General features: G+C 40.1%; 1 protein-coding gene across 1 annotated transcript in view; it reads right to left on the minus strand.

Annotated features, from left to right (window-relative positions):
• The window catches only part of MYO18B (myosin XVIIIB), a 378023-nt gene that overhangs the window by 335658 nt on the left and 16669 nt on the right, over positions 1–25696 (minus strand). Inside the window, exons 2-6 of the mRNA XM_072147027.1 lie at positions 8257–8373; positions 5936–6076; positions 5450–5482; positions 1651–2154; positions 595–661 (exon numbers count right to left, since the gene is read on the minus strand). Of these exons, the coding sequence (XP_072003128.1) occupies positions 595–661; positions 1651–2154; positions 5450–5482; positions 5936–6076; positions 8257–8295 (784 nt within the window). The 5' untranslated portion in view covers positions 8296–8373. The remainder of the gene's footprint in view (positions 1–594; positions 662–1650; positions 2155–5449; positions 5483–5935; positions 6077–8256; positions 8374–25696) is intronic.

A 25696-nucleotide genomic window follows, 5' to 3' on the forward strand; every position in this document is an offset into this window, starting at 1 on the left:
GATACAAAAGATATTTTTTAACATGCCTACTGATGTACTAAGTGTTCCACCCACAAAGGAAATGTGAGGACCATAGTTTTCAATGTTACTTTATTATTGACCCATTCATCACTGAAATTACATCATCAGGCTTCTCAATGTGTCATTTCCAAAATCCTTGCTTTGGCAAGTCAGAGGTCTCTCACAGACTGTAGCAATCACAATAATCCCCATAACTGGGAGCACAAAATACCCCATTAATTGTATCAAATGCAGAGTACCCATAGACCTGTGACAGACATAGATAACCACCCTGATGTCCTCCTGTGCTGCCATGGTTCCTACAATGCTCTGGTCCCACTTCCCCCCCTAGTCCTTCTCAGATTTAGCCACCACTGTATGTGACCAAAGATGCGGCTGCCATGTAAATCCAGAACCTGTCTTTTGAGTCTAAAGGTAGTGACATCTTTTATCTAATGGTCACTCCTGGATTGAATACTACTAGATACCAGACTTTTTGGGGCACACAAAAGCCTTATATTCTCATACCAGAGGCCATAAATGATGGAAACCAATCAATAAAAGGAAAGAATCTGAGGACCCCATAAAACCTACCCAATGTGAAACCATCTTTGTGAACAAACCAGACTTGCTCCGTCTCGTACCACACATCTTCTGGCACCTAGAGAGGGATCAATCCAGAAGAATGTATAATCAGAACAAGGAAGATGAATAACTTGTATTAGTATTACTGGGCTGGTCTGCCATGACTTCAGTCTGTGTTATTCATTTATTAATTTTCTAGGTAGACTAACCAAGAGTGAAGAAGTGCAAGTGCTCCGGGGAGCGTCACCAGAGCCCCCCGGTTACCAGAGCTTTGGCTTTTACATGCCCCAGAGCACTTCTATTCCTGCTCGCTCTGCACTCTCCCCCTCACACCCTCCCCAAACCTCATCGCAGCACAGATTATGCGGCAGACAGCAAAAGAGGAGAAAGGGAAGAGTGGGAAAAATTGCTCTGAGTGGAGCACTTGCACTTCATTTACATAAACATTTTTAACAAAACTACATAAACTTATAGCAGTATTCACTGTGCTGGGAGCTATCTTGCAGCATTAAAGGAAATTTTCTTACCTATATGCTCTTCTCTAGGATCTTGGTGCTGGTCTTCTTTAATCTTGACAAGCCAGGATAACTGTAAAAAAAAGACATAAAAAGCAGCCTGGAGTTTAGGGACGCAATGTCCGCCGTTGTGGCTGTTAATTATTTATACTTCTCTCTAGAGGTCACCTCCCTCTCCGATGCTGAAGAAGGAGGCATCTATAGCACAAGAGGGGTGAATTTTAGCCTCCCATGCTGGGAGTAGGAGGTGGTGTCAACCGAGAGGTGTAAATAAATAACAGCCTGAGTGCCGGACATCACGCACACCCAAACTCTGGGCTTTTTTTTATAACTCTTTTTTTTACTGTGATCCATGTGTGTCCAGAGTACAGAAGACCAGCACCGGGATCCTGAAAAAGCGGACTATAGATGAGGATCTGTAGTTTAATTTTCTTTAAGTTAAGTGGTAGATTTCCTTTAAGGGTGAATAGCACTATGACCTAGATTTCCTTTAAATTTAGTGGCAATTCTCACTAAATAAGTTCTTGGCAAACACTCTTCTATGGATTACCTTCTCTAGAGTAATTTTCTCTTCTTCAATATTTGGGACCGGTTCATAGTTATCTTGATGGTCTGCTGTGGTTTCTTCCAGCTTGTCATTCGTTACCTCAGTATATTCCTGCGGTGACTGCACATGTTCAGCCTCACCCTCTTTGCTGCCACTGACTGTAATCTGTATGTTCTCTTCTGCTACTGGCAGGTCTTTCTCCTCTATACCTGGCACCGGGGACTTGCTCTCATTAAGTTCATTGGTTTTATTGACCATGGACTCGCTGTTCTTGATTTTCTTGGGTTCAAGTGTGCTCTGTCTCTTTGTAGGGCTTTTCACAGGCTTTAAATGTATGGATTTTCTGTTCTCTTTCTCTGGTGCTTGTCCTTGGCCCGGGTGTTTGTCTCCATTAAGTCCATTCATGAAAACATTATTTGTACCTGCCATTTCTTCTCCTACTGTGAGAATGTTCTCATCCTTGTATACAAACTGTTGTACCAATGAGTCATTCAACTTTCCAGGAGACTAAAGAAATTATTAAAAAAAAAATGAGGTGATATTAATCAATAAAATAAATAGTGTGGAGTATTCCGGAGCATTGGAGCATTGTCAAAAGATTTGGCCCGCGGCCTTGTGTTGTCCGATCAATCTTCCATCTCCTATGCTGCACTAGTTGGGATTGCAGGATAGGGGCAGGTACTTGGATACTTACCTTTCCTTGCTACCTTGAAGAAGGAGCAGTGTTCACTTCTCCCTGGTGTGACGTCATTGCGTGTGCTGGCTTCAGAGCCGGTGCATACAGCTGGCGCACACAAGAATGGAGAAGACTGCTGCTTCTTCAGGGAAGTAAATGAGGCACTAAGACTTCTGTGTGAGGGCACTCTTGCAGGTTTGAGGGCACTGTGGGGGGTGCTCTGTCTAAAATGGGTGCATTTTTGGGCACTCTGGCTAGCATGGGGGCCCTTTGGTGCTTCTCTGGCTGACATGGGCACACTATTAGAAATTAAAAAATTCAGATCACCCGCTTTCCATAGAACTGATATAGAAATAAGTAAACAGTAAATATATGTTAGGTATTGTCATGTACCTAAATGTCCAATCTATCCAAATATAATAAGTTATTTCTGGCATTTAATCCTTAATCCTGTCCCTGTCACCAGGGACCTAATTTTCAATAAAGACAAGTTGTATAAGCCCATGACATCTGCAGTGCAAAAATACCTCTCTGCTTTTTCTAAGGATTTGCATTACAATACAGTTGTGTGTTATAACTTACTCTTGCATCCTGACAAAATCCTGGGATTGTCACAGGGGCTGGGCTTTCGTTTGGATGCATTTCAAAAAACAACATGTGACTTGTCTGACCTGCAGACTGCCTCCATCTTTGTGCTCTTGTACACCTTGTCCCTCCCCCACTGATGTCAGGCTGAGCAGGCTGTGACCTCTGAGAAGAAACAGGAGGTGGAACTGTACAGGAGCACAAAGGTGGGGGCTAAGATCTGAGGAGTGAGTAACACAGACAAGACAAATGTTGTTTATTGAAATGCATCCAAACCAAAGCCCAACCCCTGGGGACTACCCCAGGATTTTGTCAGGGTGCAAGGTAAGTTATAACACACAATTATATTGTAATGCAAATGCAGGGTTAATTGGCAAACTCTCCATTAGGAGAACTATTACTTTCTGAATTTATAACACGGTTAAACCTATAAAAAAATGTATCCCCATGATCGGAACAACCCAAAGAATAAAGGAGACATGTCATTTGAAAACTGTAAAAACCAATCCCTAAAGAAAATGGCACAAATGCATTTTTTCTCCAATTTCCCTGCATTTGAATTTTTTTCCCTCTTCCCAGTACACAGCATGTAATATTAAATACTGTCATTGCAAAGTGCAATTTGTTACACATAAAACAAGTCTTCATACAGCTCTTCACATAGACAAATATTATCAGAGCGATGCAATGAGACAGATATTGTCCAAGTATTGGGACATATTGAGGACTTATAAAACACTGACAATATATTTACCCCTGGAACCATTGATCATTTTTAGACAATCCGCTAATCTAAAGGATAAATTGGTACGCAGCTACCTTCAGGGACAATTGTCAAATTGACTTTTTGGTTCCTAAATAGGCCCTAAATGGGTTTGATTGTTTAGGTTATGTGAATATGGAAACTACCACAGTTTTTTGCGACTACACACGTACCACTACTGGAGTAATCTATTACCGTATTTTTCAGACTATAAGGCGCACAACAAATCCTTTGATTTTCTCAGAAATCAAAGGTGCGCCTTATAGTCCATTGCGCCTTATATATGAACCATACTTACAGACAACAGCTGCCTTGAACTGTGCACAATGCTGCCACCTGCTGGTCATTCATCCTTATAATCAGGTGCGCCTTATAATCTGGTGCACCTTATATATGAACCTAGACATTTAAGCAGACATTTATTGATGGTGCGCCTTATAATCCGGTGTGCCTTATAGTCCAAAAAATACGGAATGATACATGCCCATGTAATTTAATTTATGTGGACCTTAACATACAAGAACTAAAAGCAAATTTTAGCTAAACGAAGTTTGGCATTTACTTAATAGGACTCTATGGGAACCTGTTAGCTGTATTTGTGAAAAAAGAAGTGACAGGTTCCCTTTAAGGCACCATATGGTTTTGCAACCCTAGAAGTCTGAAAACCTGTACCAAATAATGCAATATAACTATATTGCAGCATATTTTTATTATACTGTCCTATTTCCCAATTACACCTAGTGCACCTTGTGACATGAGACTCACAGCTGCCCTAGCAACTGATCTACACCAACCTAGGGAGCATCTGTGCTGATTTGGTGCTAATAACTTATTGCTAATTACTAATTGCTATTGCTAATAACAGAGCAGTTACAGCCTTAATAACAACACAATGTAATAGTAAGACACAGTAAATTCTGAGTTTACATAATTTGAGATTATTTTCATAACTAACAATATAATAGGAAAACTAATCCTATTTTCTACATAAAATATCCAAGATATCAAAGCTTTATCACTTAATATCTGTATGCAAATGGAATCTAGAATCCAATCTAATGGCCACACATGTTCAGCTTAGTTATTGATGAATAGATGTCTGTGATTTGATCTTGGGAACTGTGTCCTGATAACAGACCTGATGCATTAAGCATATGCAACACTATATAATAATAATAATAATAATAATAATAATAATAATAATAATAAGTTACATTTTGCAATGAATTTTACCTAACCAAATTCATAATATTCTGTTTCTTGTATAACTCTTCCTTAACCCCTACAGGACCCCTAACCTTTTAATTTTTACACTTCTGTTTTTTACTCCCCTCATTACAAAAGCAGTAACTTTTTTATTTTTACATTTACAGAGATGTGTGGGGGTTTGTTATCTGCAGGACAAAGAGTACTTTTTAGTGGTGCCATTTAATATTCCATGAACTGTACTGGAAAGCTGGAAAACAATTCCAAGTGCGGTGAAGTTGACAAAAAAAAAAAGACAATTGCAGCAAATTCTTGTGGGATCTGTTTTTATGGCTTTTATTCTTTGCTCCAAATGGTCACAGACCATCAATGACAGAGATGGTCAAAGACAGAGACAGTCATAGAAGACTGGAGTCAGAGAGAGTCAGAGACAGAAAGAAATAATAAGAGAAAGACAGAGATAGTCGGAGACTAAGACAGTCAGAGACACTTAGAGACAGAAATGGTCAAAGACAGTCAGAGACAGTCAGGGACATAAATAGGGATAACTTATACATGTTCATATCTCTTACCTTTAAAATATCAGGTGGTAGATCTTGTTTCACCTGAAAAAAATTATTAATTTCATAGAATTATAATAATATCATAATAGAACACAATTGTATTTATAACAAAAAAGAAATAATTCTTTTAATTTGGGGAAAAAATATCTGTATTTTGTGTACTGAATTCTGTTCACCTTCAAAATGTAGTTGCTTCTATGAACTTCGAACACCTTTTCTTATAGCCTGGATCAATGCTGAATCTGTAGTAGGTTGTCAGTAAACCTATCGCTCCATGACCTGAATATTTTTATTTCATATGTATCAGTGGCCTACTATGTTTTTTTATTGTGTTTTCCATCCATTTCAACTCCACTTTTTCCTTGAATTACTTCATTCAACTTCAAAAATATTCATTTACATAGGAAAATGCTACATTATTTTGCAAAATTCTATAAATGACATAGTCAAATGTATCTTCAGCACCCTGGTACGTATTACATGATTCATACTTACTGTCTTTTCTTTCAGCTCTTTTACTTTTTGCTTTGCTTCTTTTTCAGTCTCCCGAACAAGCTGTTTGATAAATCCACCAGGAATGACTGAAAATAATGGGGGAGGAGATGTAGGTGCTGGCCCCTTGTCTTCCTCCTTGATCTATATGAGTTAAAAACAAGTATAAATGCATTGCATAATAGCATACCTCCCTGTAAAATGACTGCCTGTTCATACAATGGACTGGTGAGTGCACATGCAATAAGCATCAATATGTATGACGCTGACGTTATTATACAATTGTATATTATCGGACAGCCATCTCTATATGCTTTCTCAGGGTCATTTCACATGGCAGAATTCACTGCATGGAACTAGGTCTATGTGTTGGCCGAATCCTAGTGGCCTGAACCCCAATTACCTGAACTGAGTTATTTGAGCTGCTTGGGGTTCAGGCTAGTAGACCTAGCCAACACTTGAACCATTGTACAGGGTTGGCATTCAGTAATTGAGTTGGTAAGCCTACAAGACTCCTAAACAGCAAAAGAGCAGGGATTCCAATTATAGTAATAAATCTTCTAAAACTATGAATTTTTCTGTTGCTCTATGATATTTGAGCCTTCAAGTTGGTTATACGACTAATGACATCAGAAGTATATGGATCTTGGGTAGGAGAGATTAGACAGGAATATCATAGTTATTAAATGTGTCTTCTACTAGAAACACTTATCCCTTATCTCTGTTTTTATAACTGGGCAGAAATAAAAGCGCTCCATGCTCAACCATGGCTTCATTTACTATGGAGCTCTGGAGATAGTCCCAAAAGTCCCATAAAAATGCATGCACACACACACCAGTGCTCCATTTATGTTTAGCACTTGGGGGGCCTTGTGGACTATAATGTTCTCAGTGTTCAGACCCCCAGTGAATGGACATATTGGTTGTTGTAAAGAAAAAAAATCCTTTAAAGGGAACCTGTCACCAGGGATCTAATTTTCACTAAAGACAGGTTGCAAAAGCCCATTACAAGCTGCATTGCTGATATGCTCTTCTGCTTTCTCTAAGCATTTGCATTATAATATAATTGTGTGTTTGTTATAACTTACCTTGCACCACGACAGAATCCTCTGTATAGTACTAGGGGTTGGGCTTTGGTTTGGATGCATTTCAAAAAAACAACATGTGACTTGTCTGTGCTGCAGACTGCTCAGCTCTCAGCCCCCAACCTGTACAGCTCCTCCCTCTCCCACCAATGTCAGCTCTCCAGGCTGTGAGCTCTGTGAAGGAGCAGGAGGGAGGAGCTGTACAAGAGCATAAAGGTGGAGGCCAAGAGCTGAGGAGTGAGTAGCACAGACAAGTCAAATGTTGTTTTTTGAAATGCTTGCAAACCAAAGTCTGGCCCCTAGGACTACACAGAAGATTCTATCAGGGTGCAAGGTAACTTATAACACACAATTATATTGTAATGCAAATACTTAGAGAAAGGAGAAATGTAAAGGAGAAATTTTGAGAAATTTGCAATGGGCTTCTGTAACCTTTAATGAAAATTAGGTCCCTGGTGACAGGTTCCCTTTGAGGCTCCTAAGTGCTATTTGAGTAATCAGTGATTTGGCATGTTGAATTTTTCTGCCTAATCTTTTTTGTTCTAAGGTAGAGGTTTCTATTAGCAGCTTACAACCAAACACAATCATACTTAGGAAAGAAGATATATATTGAAGGTGTAAAGTTTGAACAAATAGAAAAATACTTTTCTTGAGGTTAAGACAAGAGACAATGTTATCTTATCATGTTCAGTTAGTTTGCTATGTAAAATGCTAATTTTACATGGCCCATTTAAGAGGGGTTTTCCATGGCCCTATTCACAATAGGTAATTTGCCAGTGATTGCTGAGCGTGCTATTGCTGGTATTGCTGATCATTTAGTATACACTAAATACATTGAGAGCAGCACCCAGATGGCCAATGTACTAGTACTACTACTGACGGAGCTTCTTCTAGCTCTGATTTGTAGTGTACGATCACTGGTGGGGAATCCACAACACCAATCAGTAGAATAAGGGCCCAGAAATCCCCTCTATCAGCCATATACTTTAGATGCTGTTGGCTTAATACCTTGTTCTCGACAGACCTGGCTGACAATTTCAGGTTTTCGATGGAACTAACTCTGAATGTAACATGCATGAGCCAGTTGTTTTAAATGCCCAGTGGAGGTGAGCATAGGCATATAGGTGGTGGGGGGCTGCTATCTAAAGGGTATGGACAGTCATATTCTGCACACAAAATGGTCATGTAATAATAGAAACATGCAGGTTAATGGGTGTCGTGCTCAGGAGTGAGACTTTCCTTCTGTTCCCAAAGTGCAAGGCGTGAGGAGATAGCCATGCTGTTACAATGTCTGGACGGGGCTTGATGCTTCAGGTGAGGAGTCAGGACAAGTGAAACATTAGGCTTCAATCAACACTGGACAAACAGGATGAGATGATGTGGAGGAAAGACAAGAGAAGAGAAATGGTTAATAAGTGAACATGAATAATGGTCATTATTTATTCTATGAATTGATATGAAAGAAAATCTTTTACTTCTAATAGGAGAATAAATATTACAGAAACAGATCATTTATAATTGCAGAGAAGAATCACTGTAGCTATAGCTGGAATTCAATGACTTTGCTAGAAAGAGGGGTGTTAAAGGACACCTGTCATCAGGTCTCTGTAACTAATTCTGTCACCATTACTTGTTGGAGCAGCTCACAAGGATCCCATCCCAGCCTGTATCTACCGTATATATTTCATACATTAATCATTGCAAAATCATCTTTTCTTTATTATGTAAATGAGGCTGGGCATATAGAGAGAGAAAGTTATGTCCCCCCTCCCTGTTTTACCTTCCCCTAGCCTGCTCATGTCTGTGTGTAATATAAAGTAAAGCATTGCTAATACTTGTGCTTTATCTGCTGGAGTATCTCATACACACACAGGCTGCAGGGGGCAGGGCCACCAGAACCAAGAAGCACATAGAGGAAACAGCACCAGGAGTGTCACATGATTATACAGATTGTCAGTCATGTGTATAGGAGTATCTCATACACACAGGCTGCAGTGTGCGTGGCAGCCAGCACCAGGAAGTACATAGAGGAGCCAGCTCCAGGAGTGTCAAATCATTCAGGCTGTAAGTCATGTGTATAGGAGTATTTCAATTTTAACAAAAGACTGGACCAATTGTCAGGCAGGGTTTTTACAAGGTAAGTACAAAAGTCGTCCTAGGACAGCTAAAACTTAGCTTTTATTAATAGTACAAATCAGATATGAAGTAACCACTTAGGTGCTCAAATCAAGAATAATACATTAAAAACACCGATGCCCTAGGGGAGGTGGCCTTTGATTGTGAAGTCGTATTAAAGACTAAATAGTAACGTCAAAAATTGGCTGGAAAGACGGCCCCCTGTAAGATGAAGGGGAGCGGGTGAGCACCCTAACCAATGCGGGTGATGGATATTAGGTTTTGATGTTATAGTGGCTAGTAGATAGTATTTGCTAGTATTGCGATGATACAAACCTGAATGCTATGAGTTATTATCATTTAAACAAATGCATTGATTCCTGTGGTAAGGGATCAATCCGATCCCAACCTTGTACAGAAACCTGTTGTCACAACAAAACCCTAATCTTCACCAGCCAACAGAACAAAGGTATCACCTCTCTCTAGGTACACTGCAGTTTAAAATTAAGAAAGAGATTAGCCCCCCGACATGTTTCGCCAGTGACCTGGCTTCATCAGGGGTCGGGCTAATACTGATCGGCGGCGCTATCGCGCTGGATATATAAAGGTCATAGCCCCGCCCCATAGTGGGTATCTTGCCCAATGAGTGATGTTGTTTTTTTTAGCCACCGCCTACTATCCCGATTGGATTACTATGTAGCAGGGGCGGGCAAAGCTAAAACATCCGCCAATGATAGGCAGCGAGGGGCGGCGCGGTAATGGACAGCTGTTGATGCCATTCACCAGTCACATTGAGCGCCGTCTTTGCTCTTCAGTTGACGTGCGCATGTCAGAAAGGGAGATGTTGATTCAGCGACAGGAGCGACTGCGCATGCCCAGGTACTCTATCTCCAATTGCAAGTCGAAGTGCGCACATCTGATGGATTAGGTGAGTATGCTACTACGCTCGTTTCTGCACATTGTTTGTATGTGTGTGTTAGATGTTTTAGTTATCTACTATTATTAATGTGCCATATCCAGGGTGCGAGCCAATAACAATAGTGTAATCGTAAAGATGACCAGATGTCTGGTGGCAATAGAGATAGGGCTTTAAAGCTCAGTAGGTGCGTTTCTAGTATATAGTAAATAACGCATACGATGAGTAAAGTATCTATCACTGAATTGCTATGATGTCAACAAGTACCTACGCCCTTACGAGTATGTGCTACATGTAAAATATCCTTTCTATATTGAGTAGGATCGGGATATTGATAACAAAATATATTTCTAGGCCAATGAAGAAATATTATGATAGGGGGAGGGGTGTCAATTTCTTGATAGGTACGAAAAGTGGTTAGTGACCAAAATTTTAAAGGTGAATGGACAGTTCTTCTTTCCAGAATAGACAGAAAGATAGTAGGAGTGCACGTATATGGCCCCTTAAAGAAACGCTGCAAAAGTGAAACCTTCGTTTAAACCCGACGGGCTTAAAGATTTCAGACGGTGGATCCATCTGGCTTCTAACCGTAGAAGCCTATGGTCTATGTTCCCCTGTCGGGGTCCCATTCGGACCTGATCTATGGCCCAGAAACGCAGGACATTCGCATCCCCTCCATGATGTAGTCTCACATGTCTAGAGATCGGGGTGTCCTTGCTTGTTGTAATGGAACTAATGTGACTAGAGATCCTCCTGCGGAGCTGTTGTATCGTTTTGCCCACATACCAACGTGGGCAAGTACATTGTGCCACGTATATGACTGCTGTACTTTTACAATTTAGATGGTATTTAAATCTCTAGACATGTCTCTACATCATGGAGGGGATGCAAATGTGAAGCATGCTTGAGAATGCCTTTAATGATAAGGCGAAACGTCGCATCAATGGTGGAATAAACTGTTTTCTTTTTTCACTACTTATTGGAGTGCTGCTTCAACCTACTTCCCCGATTGCATTCAGCGAGTCATGTCAGACCCGCTCTGAAGACCTGCACCCGACGCTTTGCACGGTGCCGTTCCAATCTGTTCCTTTTTTCCTGTGTTTTTAATGTATTATTCTTGATTTGAGCACCTAAGTGGTTACTTCATATCTTATTTGTACTATTAATAAAAGCTAAGTTTTAGCTGTCACTATCTATTGTCAGGATATGGGCTCTCCTATGACGTCCTAGGACGGCTTTTGTACTTAGGAGTATTTCATACACAAACAGGCTGCAGGGGGTGCCAGCACCAGGAGTGTCACATCATTATACAGGCTTTAATCATGTACATAGGAGTATCTCATACACACAGGCTGCTGGGGGCGTGGCTGCCAACACCAGGAAGCACATAGAGGAGCCAGCACCTTGGAGTGTCATCATTATACAGGCTGTCAGTCAAGCACTGGGGGTGTGGCTGTGCTTCCCACTCATGAATAAGCTGTACAGCTTGAATATGATAATGACTCATGGGACCTATCTCAGTTATTATATACCTTCAGCACAGTAATATACCTCCAGCATAGGGTATATTACAATGGACCCAATGAAAGAAAGAACACTCCAATATGGATAGGACAACTTCAGAAACTTGTTAGTAGATTTTCAGGTATTCGCAATGCTTTCCAGATTCAGACAGAAGCCTTCAAAAGGGACCTACGGTATTAAAAATTGAATTGTTTTTTAATATCCACCGGATGAAGGTTTCTGCCTAAAGTGAAAACACATAGGCCCACATTTATTAACTGGTCTGTGCCAGTTTTCTTGTGCAAAGTGCTTGTACATGTATTCATGTAGTGTTTATGCCAGTATTGTGTTGAGGCTTCACTGTGTCAACCACAGCACAATTGCGCAATTGCACTGGCCACCACATTAATGTCAGCGAGTCTGACATAGTTGTGGCACATGGCCGTTAAACTGAGTGAACCATAAAAAAAGGTGCACTTAGTTTATGCACGTTTTGCGTGAGCAGAGTGTGCCATACTAAAGGGAACCTGACATCAGGAGCCCTTTTTCTGGCTCCCACACATCCACATAGGGAATAATGTAAGCATTGCCAAAGAAATCGAAGCATGACAGAGCAGTTTCCCGAGGGTGGGGGGATAACCACTCCTCACTGGCCATTGGACTAGGGACACAACTCTGCATACAGAAAACTTTCATCTAACTTATCTTTTTTTCAGGAAAAAGACAGTTCTACTATAAAGAAAAACTCATTGGCATTCTGTACAGTATTCTCTATGGGAACATGAAGGAGCCAAAAAAAGAGCTCCTGATGACAGGTTTCCTTTAATGCGCTGGTCTTCATTAATCTGGTTCACTTTGCACATTAGTGAGGCAAACTGCACATAGTCACTCACTAATAGTAAATGCGGGCCATAATGAATGCCTGCAGATCTACTAATTAAAAAAATTCCTAAAGTAGCGCTATCTGTATTGGAGTTTTTTAGTCTTGCATCTATTCAATTCTATTAGATAGGTCACTTGCAACAAATAATTTTCATTTATTATCAGTTTATTATACTTACTGTACTATAATAAATTAAGAGGTTTTCTGAAGATAATGATAATATATATATATATATATATATATATATATATATATATATATATGTCACGTCTGTTAGTCACATGGGTCACATGACCTGAATGCATCTCCATCCCATTGATGTAAATAGAGATGAGCTCAGCCAATTTACAATGTGCAGCACTGCTCTTGGTAATCTGTAAAGAGGCTTCAGTGTTTACCCAAATACCACCAGCTTGATATTGATAATCCTTACTCTAGATAGGACATCGGGATCATTGTTCCATAACCCCACTTTAATATTGAGACGCGTAATTTATGTTGCATTATCGGCAAGTGACAGTCATAGTAATGTTGCTCATCGGTCATACAGTACATGTAGCTAAATACAGTCACTGTGTGGCTAAAAAAAAAAAGTTTCCGGTCATACAATCTTTAGCCAGATTAGGTTTACATGTCTGGTGTATATGAACAGGAATTCTACAGACATCATTTACACACGGTATATGTGGTATTATTTACCGGTACTTCAAATAGTAGGATCTGTCAACTGTTATACATAGTTGTTGAAGACAAAAAAACTGGAAACCATTACACCAAATTAAAACGAGTTATAAAAAAAATGGAAATAGATGAAATTATTGACTTACATTTACCTCTGTACAAGTACATATACAGAGATAAATGTAAGCCAAATATTTCCATTCTTCAAGAACTATGTATAACAGTTGACAGATCTTAAAAAAGCTTATACTATCATACTAAATAAAGGAAGCAGAGCAGAAGGCTGCCTATTGCAAGTCTATTGTAACTTAAATATATACTACCAGTTGGAAACCAGATTTAAATATTTCTTGGTAAATTTTGTAAACATTTTCCATATCACTATTTCTGACAATTCCTGTTTTCTGAAGACTAAAGTTTAGCAGTCTTCTCATTACCATCATAAGCAGGATAACAATCCAACATAATACCACTCTTAACACATCATAGGAGACATGTAAAATATAATTATACTTTAGAGAGTACAAACAGTCATATGGAAGAATAGGAGTGAGGGTCTTGCTCACAAGAGCTCACAGTCTATGAGGATGAGGGGGTGAAACAAGAGCTTACAGTCTATGAGGATGAGGGGGGACACAAGGTACAAAAGCTTGTATTATGGTCCAGCCATTCTTTATAAGGGAACAGTGTAAAATAATTTAATAACTAAAAATTCTGCTGCTTCAACCAGCATTTAGTCGCCATCTTATATACAAGGTCCAAGGTGAAATTGACTGCAGAGAAGCCTGGAGCTTGGTATATTTCTGGTGCTTCCCGGATAACATATGGGGTGAGGACATAGGATGGATTAGTAAAGGGAGAGTTGACATTTCATGCAGTTAGCGAGTGTGATAGGCTTGCCTAAAGAGATGGGTTTTAACAGCAGGTTGGAAACTTTGGAGGCTGGGTATTAGTCTCAGAGTCAGGGGAAGGGCATTCCAGAGAATTGGTGCAGCTCGAGAAAAGTCTTGGAGACATGCATGAGAGGTTCAAATTAAGGTAGAGATTGTATATCTATCCTGCCACTGCACTGTGAGTGTCTGTGTGAATCTTTCCATACACACATCATATATGTATAACAGTTGATCAATGCCCTCAGGAAGGAAAACATGTTATAGTATGCAATCCAAAACAGTATTATGAAGTACTTAATTTGGTGGCTGATTTATTTTGCAAGTCAATAGGGAAAATTTTTAAAGACTGGGATTTCCTACATCGGTCTTGATAACCCCAGTACTGGGGAGCCACATGCCTAATTTATAACAAGGCTCACACCTAAACTTAAATATGGTGATGGCTCTGGCAGTCTGTACAACCTAAAACCAGTGCCATTCAATAGTATATTTTAATCACCATGTACACTAGTCTTCTAGGGGTATTCCCACAAATACACGTTTTTTTAAAATAAACTCAGGATAACAAAATAACACTTTCTCTAATTAACAAAAATCCACAGATATTTCACAGATATAATTCTAACCTGTCTCTATCAATCCTTGTGTATACAATTTCAGTTGCCCTTGGTTTCCAACCCTGTATCTACTGACTTAGGGTCAGGAAAGCCATCTTGCTCTCGTGTCTGACACTGCATGAGCTGCTCTCTGCCTCTAGCCCCCTCCCCCCTGCATTCCAGGACGGAGCTCACAGACGCTCACTTCGGCAAACACATCACAGCACATGGTGAGGAGAGAAAAGCTACGAGCAGATAAGTTCTTTATCTGGGGAGGGGGATGGAGGTATGTCAGTTCTGATAGTGTGAGAGCAGATATGTAGCAGTGCTGGCAAAGTGTCATTGTGTGTAATAGGCATATCATGGACCTCATAATCTCATCTCTGATCTGTCTCATCTCTCTTTCTATGTGTCAGATACTAGTACAATGTTCAGAGGATAAATGAAAATTTATATAAACCCTATATCCTGATTATCTAACCACATTGTCTCCACACAGAACTACAGGGATTATAATGTGTCTGCTTTGAAAGTCCCCCCCCCCCCCCCCACACACACACACTCTGGAATATTACACTGACCATCCATCACTGAGTGATAGGAGCTAAAACAGCAATAAAGCTGAGTAAAATTATCTTTATTGTGTAAACATCACTAGGGGATTGAAATTTGAGAATTTTCTTGGAAAAACCCCTTTAAGTATTGTGGGCCTCTAGCAAAAAAAACCTTAATTTCTCAAATATGGGTAGACTTAATCATGAATCTCCCCAATATCTTCTTCAAATATCAAGTAACACATTTGATACCTTAATGTGAAAAGCCTAAGGCTTGTACTTGCACTCTATGTGACACTAGTAGAACACAGTGGTGAGAGGCTATCTTTAAGAGTTTGTCGTGACCTTCTTTAATCCTGCCTGACACTGAATCCTGCACTCCTTACAATGAAGTCTGCCAAGCGCTGGCCTCAGTTCATCATTAGCTAAACGCTTCCAGTTTTACTCATAATGTATTCTCTATATTTAGGGATTGCATTCACTGTAGATATTTTAGACCTGGGAGCCAAAACCCCCAGGCAACAAGACCTGTTCAAGGGAAAATGGCTGCAGCCACTCTTTTAAGATGTTAGTTGCAGGGTTCAATGATACAAACTACACCTGTCATCTTTTCCATCTGCTCACCACTATACATAGTAAAGCTTTACTGGTGATAAAGGGTGTGTACTGTATAGCAGTGATGGCGAATCATTTATAGACGCGTGCTGAAATTGCAAACCAAAACCCACTTAATTATTGCCAACATTGCAATTTAAGCAGTAACTTATTGCAATGTTCTTGCTCCCTTCTCCAGCACAGCTTTCAACGGTCCAAAAGACTCCAATATTGTTAATGGGATCCAGAACAGGAGCTCCGATGAAAATCTGACCCTGTCCGCACCTTCTTTCTCTCCCTGCGGTTTTAGGTAGACCAGGATGGTTCCCTTTAAAATAATGCTGAGCATGGCACATCCTGGGTTTCCTCGGACTGCCGGAGGATTCACTTAAGTCCTGTCTGGTGAACTTTGTGCTGGGGCAACATCCTGAGTGCCCAATGAGAGGGCTCTGAGTGCCATCTCTGGCACCTATGTCATAGGTTCACCACCACTGCTGTATAAAATTATTATGAAATACCTAACTAACTACTGGTTAGTTTTTTCTTGTTATGCCTCCTTGCAAATACCTAAGGTCATTTGTCACTGTCCTCTGGTCTTCTCAAAGCCATGACATTGTGACATTTATTAGATTTTGTTCTTGGACTCATCACCCGTCACAACCAGCACTCGTGTTGTGTCTTGGTCACACATATGTAAAGGGTCCATTTTTACTATAATTTAGTCAATGTTTAGTCCCATTGCTATTCTAATAATCAAAATAAATAAAACTTATGATTAAAAAACATTGGCCTTAACCCTAAGTGGCCCCTTTGTATGGCTGCAATGTTAAAAAAAAATCAGTTTGTAAATTTGTATGCAACTCACTTTATGTGAGTCCAATGATAGTAATGGGTCCTGCATATGCAGATATATTACTGCATTGTCCTGGCTCTCTGTTCCTGATTCACAGGTCTCAATGCTACAGACATGTTGAAAGACACATGTTGAAAGACACACAGGCCAGTGGCTGTGACTCAGCACTGCTACATTATTAACCTCTCCCTCAGAAAGGTGGGCGCTGAGGAGTAGAAGTTCATGGAGACATGCTGTGTTTTCATGTAATCAGAGCCATCATGGGGTAGACATTAGTGGATTATAATATATAAAGCTGTTTAGGTGGTAGCCGGGAGACCAATCTTTCTAGGGGGCCCATGGCCAACCAAACCACCCACCAATTTTATACTACATAGGACTTTCAGCCATTTCAAGACCTTTGAAGGTCTTACAACCACAGATGGAAAGCAGGCAGAAAGGACACATCCTTCATTCCACAAGAAGCTTGGTTCTAGTATCATATGTAGGAAGTGAATCCAGACTTGTAGGGGCTATAAAATTCATACAGCCTCAATCTGCCCCTATGGGTAGATATCAATTTTACTGGGCATAGGAGCTTAGATGACATCCCCCTGGTTAAATGACATGAAGTACTGAACAGGAAGGAGGCACAGGGCATTGGGAGGAGCAGATGGGAGGGGTCTGCCAAGCAGGACACGGCCTCTCTGATGCCAGGTAACATAAAATAAAGTTGATTTCATGAGGATATGAGGGAAACAACTTTTAGCTAAAAGAAGGGTGGCATTTAGTTAATAGGGCTCTATGGGAACCTGTCACTAGTTGTATTTGTAAAAAATGTGGTGACAGGTTCCCTTCAATGCAGCTCTTCTGAGTACAAAGGAGAAGGCCCAAATGTAAGTGAATGGTAATTCTTAATAATGACCCAAAATAACTTAAAAACATGTAACACAGTACACAAAGCCCACAAAAGGGTGGATAGAATATTTTCCCCCTAAAAGCATCCTTATACATAGGTAGAAATGAACTGGTCCCTAACGTATATAATATACTCACAGTTATTGGTGTCAATACATCCAATACGCAGTATAAACCACCTGGCTCAAGTGTAAAAGCAGAACATACAGCCTGCATATACAATATAACAAATCAGCACAAATACAACAAATATGAGAGTAACCATATAAAATACAAGCAGATACCAATGCAAGAAAAAAATATACCAGAATCAGAGGAGCTGAGCTCTCAGATATCCAGGTTTATATGATTTGAAGCAGGACTTCTGTGTACAAAGCAGAGCAAACCCTGACTGTACTAATAGAGAGTGTAAGGGTCCTGATGACCCCTTATTTATACGCCCACCCACAATGACAGCCTTTGGAACTTGCACTATTGAGGGGCAGATGGGCAGATTTTTGTACAAGCTCTATGTGGTTTATTGTGTGCTGGCATCATCTTTGTATTTGTCAGGTATAGATTCAACATTAAAACAAATAAACGATGCATCCGAATCTGGAGTGTAGCTCATAGTAGGTCAGGAGAGGGGAAAATAAGGGAAAGTTAGGGCTGTGTTATAAAACATAACTTTTAATATTAAATTAAAATGTACGGTGTTGTTTATACACGTTGTTTTGGTATGCTGTTAGCATGTGATTATTGGACATCTAGTCTACCCTTAGTGGAGGTATAGTTCAGTGGGGGTATGTCCCTAATTAATACACTCCCACTTGAACAGGGTCCTGTACAGTATTCTACCCTGTGTGTCTCTGTTCATAAAATTGATAGTGGAAAACTCATATCTGTCCTATCCGTTCACTGAGTAAATATTGACAAAAGAAAATCAGTGACACAAATCCCATTTGTCGTTGTGGGAATGTGACTTTTGTGTACATATAGTCAATAAATTTACAAAGGTGAGTCAATGAGCAGAGATCCCATTTATTTTCATGGGAATATTTTGTCTACATACAGTGGATATAGGGTTTAAATGAAGTAAACTCCCATTGTAATCAAGCAGCGTGCGTTTAACGTATCCACCTAACTGCACAGGGGGTCTCAGCTCCGCTACTCTGTGGGGCACATTTACTTACAAATCTGTTGGAGTTCACTGAAAGTGCATTTGTGTCTATAATGCAGCGTGCAGTGATTCAGTAAGATTGTGCACCAGAAATCATGAATGTGTCGCTTTCCCGCACAGTTCTGACAGAGTTCACCATCTTTTTTGTGGTGTATCTTAAACATAGGGCTGGCAACAAAATTTAAAAGTGAAATACAGCACTCAGTCCGAATCAGTTGAACCATCCGACGGCATCTCTCCAAATTTGTGTTGCATGTAAGCCAACGCAGCTGCGCCACAAAAGCCTTGCGTGCATCACAATCCTGGCGCTTCTTAAATACCAGTGAAAGCCGTTTTAGCCCCTTAGTAAATGAGCCCCTGTGTATCCAGCGACATGTAGCTATTATCAGGACATGTAATACACAGTGCATATACAGTGTCTCAATCAGCACTTGCAATGATATGCAGACTGTGCAGGTAAGTGTTGAGATATAGCATGTGCTCTGGTGATAGCCACCCTGTGATCTACTGGTTAGCTGTTGCTGGTCTGCCTACACATCACAGGCCGGCACTGTACACTACGCTTTTCATTGATATGGTGTCAGTCCGTGCTGCACAAGGTGTCGGCCATATATTGTAACGGCGACTTCTATGGACGCTAGGGCAGACAGCGGATCTAAGCAAGATTATTGATACTCGTTTCTATGTATCGGCAGGATTAGCGGAGCAAGATATGACACTTATCGGACAAATATTTCAACACAGTTACAAGGAGCTTAACAAACTGACAAGATGTCTATTAAAATGTCCCTACGCTGCGTTTTAATGAGTAAATCGTCTTCTTCTGGGGCCCGGATGCCCGTTAAGCGGGTGTCTTATTCCTGTCTAGGTGATTGGCAGGTTGAGCATCCAATAAGGTATATTTGTTTTGGATACTTTGTTTACAGTTAGAATTGAAAGACTTGGAGTGTATAAACAATCAAATGATAAAATCAAACTATGAACTACATGAACTAACATACTGTAGATAGTGGTTATAATGGTAAATGCAGAGTCTATTTAATGAGCTCAAAACTGAAAAGCCAAATAACAAAAAAACACACATGTACTGTTTACACGAATGGGATACAAGTTTTTCCACATGATGTAAAGGCATTTTTAGATGGGAATTGTATTGCATAGAAGGGGGACAAAATGAGATCCCACTGCAAGGCTTTAAAGGAAGCATCCAAAATTGAAAGAATCATTGAGGCCCATTGGTTTCAGAGTTTTGAAAGTGTAGATCCACCCACTCTCTGATTTCCATAGTTTATTATCTAGGTCACCCCCTCTTATGTCCAATTTAATGTGTTCAATTGCACATTCTGTCCGATCTTTTATTCATAGATTGTGCAATTTTTTCAAATATTCGGTGTAGGTTGTAAATCCTTCTTCTGAGCGATTGCTTCCATTTTGTTCTTTTCATAGTTTTTATACTTTATATGTTCCCTAATTCTGGATCTCAAATCCCTTATTTTTTTGCCTATATATTGTAAATTGCAGGTACAGTAGAGAACATAAATGACTACACTGGTAGTCAATGTTCATTGATGGTATATATGTTCCCTGTGCTGTCACGGGTGTTCCTGCGACCCATGTTTTGAGTCGCGGGTGCACCTGTGTACCTCCGTGTGACGGTACCTCTTCACTGCAGCAACAGGCATACTCATCCATCCATGGCCCAGCAAAGTCGCATGTGCTTCGATGTGAGCATACCCACCCCCTAGGGGGCCGGCTGGCCAGCTGCTGTCCTACTATATAGCCTGCCTCTTCCTATGACTCTTGCTGGACCTTTGTGCCCTGTCACAGAGGGATCTCTGCTCACTGATTCACCTTTGTAAATATTTTGACTACATGTACACAAAAGTCGCATTCCCACAACAAAAAATGGGATTTGTGTCACTGATTTTCTTTTGTCATAATTTACTCAGTGAACAGATAGGACAGATATGAGTTTTCCACTATCAATTTTATGAATAGAGACACAAATGACCCTGTTCAAGTGGCAGTGTATTAATTGGGGACATACCCCTACTGAACTATATCCCCACTATGGGTAGACTAGATGTCTCATGATCGCATGCTAACAGCATTCCGAAAAATTTAAAGTGTGTACACAACACAGTACATTTTAATTTAACCCCTTAGCGCTATGCGCCGTAGCTGTACTGCGCTGAGTCCCGCGAATAGCGCTCAGCGCAGTACAGCTACTGCGCAGAGACAATGCCGGTTCAGCGCTGCATAGCAGCCGAACCAGCATCGTTAGCCGCGGGATTTCAGCGGTAATCTACCGTTGACATCCCCGGCTAACACCCGCGGTCGGAGTGGGCTCCGATCGCGGGTGTTTAACCCGTTAAATGCCGCGGTCAACGCGACCGCGGCATTTAACATGCCTTCTGGGGGTCTTTACCCCACGATCGCCCCCCCACCCCCACCCCGGAACCGTTTTCGAGGGGGAGGGGCCATCGCTTTTTTGGGGCCGATGGGGACCCCAGAGAAGCCTGGAGGGATTGCCTTTAAGATGGCGTCTGTGACGTCATCTTAAAGGCAAAGTGTCAGCCTATGCATCTGCATAGGCTGGCACTGCTAATACCCTGCAATACATTAGTATTGCAGAGTATTATCAAGAACAAGCAATCAGATGATTGCTTGTTCATATCCCATGGTGGATCATGTAAAAAAATGTAAAAAAAAATGTTTTTCAATAAAAAATTACTTTATAAATCACTAAAAATGCCCATAAGCCCCAAAACATATAAAGAGACATATAACGCTCAAAAAAGTCTAAATCATAACACAAACCCCACATATATAGTATCACCACGTCCGTAACAATCCACAGAATAAAACTAAATAACTATTGAACCCATATGATGAACGCCGTAAAAAAAAAACGTTAAAAACCCGCCAAAAATTATGATTTTTACCTATTATATCCCATTAAAAATGCAATAAAAAGTGATCAACAAAACATATGTACTCCAGATTGATACCTTTGCAAAGAACAACATGTCCCGCAAAAAACAAGCCATCAACCAGCTCTGTAGCCAAAAACGTAACAATGTTATGCCACTTGGAAGATGGCGATGCAAAAATGATAGATTTTTCCCCACATTAGGGTTTTATTTGGCAAATTTAGTAAAACATAAGAAAAAATATTCATGTCTGGTATCCCCGTAATCGTATCGACCCATAGAATAAAGATACCAGGATTATTAGGCTATACGGTGAACACGAAAAAAAAAAAAAAAAGTAAAAAATCCAGTACAGAATTGATGCTTTTCTACTCATGACCTCAAAAAAAGTTCCTAAATTTTCAACAATAGGTGATACCAAACCCAAAATGGTAACACTGGAAAAAGCATCTCGTCCTGCAAAAAAAAATGCCATCGCATGGCCCAAATAACGGAAAAGCAAAAATTTTATAGCCTTCAAAAGGGGGCAACGAGAAAACTAAAATCCTGGCAGCTGCAGGGTGCTCCTTCCCTTCTGCGCCTCGCTGTGCCCCCATAACACAAGTAACGGCCACGTGTGGGGGGTCGCTGCACTCAAGAGAAATTGTAGAACAAATTTTATGGTGGGTTTTCTCTTTTTATCTTTTGGAAATGTGTAAATTTTAGGGCTAAATGAACATATAACCGACAAAATTTGACCATTCTAAATTTCACCGCCATTTTGATTCAATTACTATGAAGATCTCAAGGGGTTAACAATCTTTGTAAATGCTGTTTCTGATAGTTTGAGGGGTGCAGATTTGAAAATTGGTTGGTTATATAGGGGGTTTTTGTTGCTAAATATGTAAAATTTGATTTCAAACAGTATTTATCCCCAAAATAGTCAATTCTGAAAATACGGAAAATCGCTATTCGATTTGTAGGCCGCGTGACGTCAAAATAAATTATCCAAACATTTCAAAAATTATGAAAATGTAAAGTAGACAAATGGGAAATGTTATTCTGCAAGTTATTTAGGTGGTAAATCGATCTTCCTGAAAACGCGGTGATTTTGAATTTCAAAAAGGGCACATTTTTCTAAAAAATTAATCATTTTTTTCTTTTTTTTGTAAACAAACGCAAAACTTATCAGCCAAAATTTACCACTAAAATGAAGTACAACATGTGGGGAAAAAACAATCTCAGAATCGCTTTGATAAGTAACAGTGTTCAAAAGTTATAACCATATAAAGAGACACAGGTCAGAATCTAAATAATGGGACTGAGCCTTAAGCTGTAAAATGGCTGCGTCCTTAAGGGGTTAATATTAAAAGTTAAGTTTATAACACACCCCTAACTTTCCCTTCTTTTCTCCTCTCCTAACCTACTAGTACTACAAATTGTTGGTGCACGCCTTGGGTGTTTCTAGTTCTATGTGGAAACATTGACAGTATAACTCCCTATCTCCCTAGTGTAGCTGATACATTCATAGAGAAGACTGTCAGTATTACATTTTATTCATGACCAAGTGTAGACCTCAAATCAAAACATCATATCCAGGAATAAAGTCTGACTGTAACATGGCATCATTGCCAAAAATAATTGCTCTAGTAATCAGTCATTATTCTCTTCTATAATAGTCACATTACATAGATCTTAAATATGATGTCATAAGAATGAATTGTAACACAGGTGAAGATTCCATTAAAATGTATGAAAAAAAAAGTCCTGCAGAGATGTGAACATAGGCATCCAAATTTGCCCAATCTGGGACTGCTTACATTGTGGTGGTTGCCCGCAGCAGAAAGATCCCAGTTGCATTAGTCCAGATAGATACAATTGAGGAAAAAGCAGCAGCACTCCTTTGTAATCCAGTGAATCAAGTGTTCTCTTTATTCATCAGAAATACAGGCAACGTTTCGACACTCAATCTTTGTGACGCACAATGCTTGACGAAGAGCGAGTGACGAAATGTTTTATGTATTTATGATGAATAACGAGAACACTTGATTCACTGGATTACAAAGGAGTGCTGCTACTTGTACCTGTACCGGGTTACACCATATAGGCAAAAGTAAGGTGTAAACTCTACAGCCAGGAAGAACAGATGCCAAGTGTGACCATGGAGAAGCTATAGAACCCCATTAAGACTAGAACCCCAGCACATAGGGTAAGTGTCTCAGAAACCCATGCTAGGCATGAGGTCTTTGAGACACAAAAGGGTGGCGTCACCCAGTGAATAATGTGTGGGTAAGGCAATCTTTGGTAGGATAGTCTCTCTTAGACTCTTAGTGGCATAGAAAGTGAGGCAAGGACAAACAGATGTTCTGAGTATGACCTGACCAACAGAGGTGGTGTAACATACAGACTTCTGGGGCTTGACAAGAGCTCATCAATAACTGTATTACCTCGTTTACCAACCGAAAGATAACGAAATTACTAAGCTTATGGATCCTCCTTAATAGACCTTAGGTATATAGACCTCAGAAAGGTCTATAGGATGCTCTATAATTGAGATATTTGTTGGCTATACAACTAGTATCATCATACAAGGTACACTTTACACCCCGCATATCTAGCACTGTCAGGAGTTTATTAGGTTTGACTGAGGCCGATCATGGCATGTGACTGCTGCAGACTATCTGCATAATGTTACTGCTACAACCCCTATGTATAAGAAGAGACCACCAGTGACGGGAGCCATGTTGCTGAATAGAAAGATGAGTATAAGTTTTTTTTTAGTTTACAGCCTACCATCTTTCTTCCAGCCTGGATAACCAGTTTAGAGGACCTTACAAGAGGTAAGATTTTTGTTCCTATGTAGCTAAAACTAACCCATCTTATGAGTATAACATCATAGGATATACAGAGGACATGACTGCAAATTGATCTATTGTATAATACATCACCTGTGTACAGCATTTTAAATGACTGTTTCTTCAAGTATCTTCTCTTTGTAAAATAATTTTTACTTCTGTTTCAGTTGAACATTATATTGACTAGGTTCTTGGAAATGATGCACTGATAAGAAAACGTGGTTTTTGACTCACAAAGTTATTTTGTCTACACAGTATTAAGATTGTAGGGCAATAGATTGAACTAGATGGACTTCTCTAGATTTTATACCATGTGATCGATGTTACTGTGTAATAGGGAGTGGAACAAGGGCATCATACAACGCTGCCCTACAATAATAAAAAGTCAGTTTTTTCAGTTTTTCCTCACACTGTGGAATCTAGTATAAAAATGCATTGTGCCTGCGTGCCCCGACTTCCCAAATGTTTATATGACTTGTATTGTTGCTTGTTCAATAAAAAACTTTTTAAAACCAAAAAAAAAAAAATGTATCGTGGACATAAACATGTAGTACCTACATGTCTACTAATTAAATATGATTTCCTGAAATTCATTTGGGGTCTGATTTAATAGACTAGCCATTTTCTACCCGTGTGTCGCAACCCTGGTGGGGGTCGAACGACCAAAACACAGGGGTCACCTAAAGCCAACAGAGCCACAATTTTATGGGCAAAAACTTGATAATACAAGTGTGCGTTATGCACACAATAGTTGCTGTGGGACCTTGAATGACATCATTCAAGGTCTTGCTGCAGGGGTCGCTATAGCAGCTGTAATTCTATCTAGAAATACAGCTCCTACAGCCTGCCAGCTAAAGGACCTGTGATGATGGAATCATCACATGACCCTCCAGCTTCTCAATCACATACAGCAGGGCTGCTGATGGTGAAGAGGGGGACAAGGATGGAGGACTATAACTGTGGGGATCCTGGGTAAGATCTGGGGAGGGGATTCTTTGTTGTGGAGGGGGGTGGGACAGATTTTGGAGGGGTTTGTTCTGTGAAGGGGGACAAATCAGAGAGAGAATTTTGTGTTGTGGAGGTAGGGGGGGTGACAAGACCAGGGAGTGGGATTCTGTTTAAGAGGGCAATATCTGGGGGGAGTTCTGTGTAAGGAGTATAGTAAGTATTATAGTAGTTATATTCTTGTACATACGGGGCAGTATTATAGTAGTAATATTCCTGTACATAGTGGACAGTATTATAGTAGTTATATTATTGTACATAGG

The sequence above is a fragment of the Engystomops pustulosus genome, chromosome 1 (assembly GCF_040894005.1).
Source record: "Engystomops pustulosus chromosome 1, aEngPut4.maternal, whole genome shotgun sequence".
NCBI classification, from domain to species: Eukaryota; Metazoa; Chordata; class Amphibia; order Anura; family Leptodactylidae; genus Engystomops; species Engystomops pustulosus.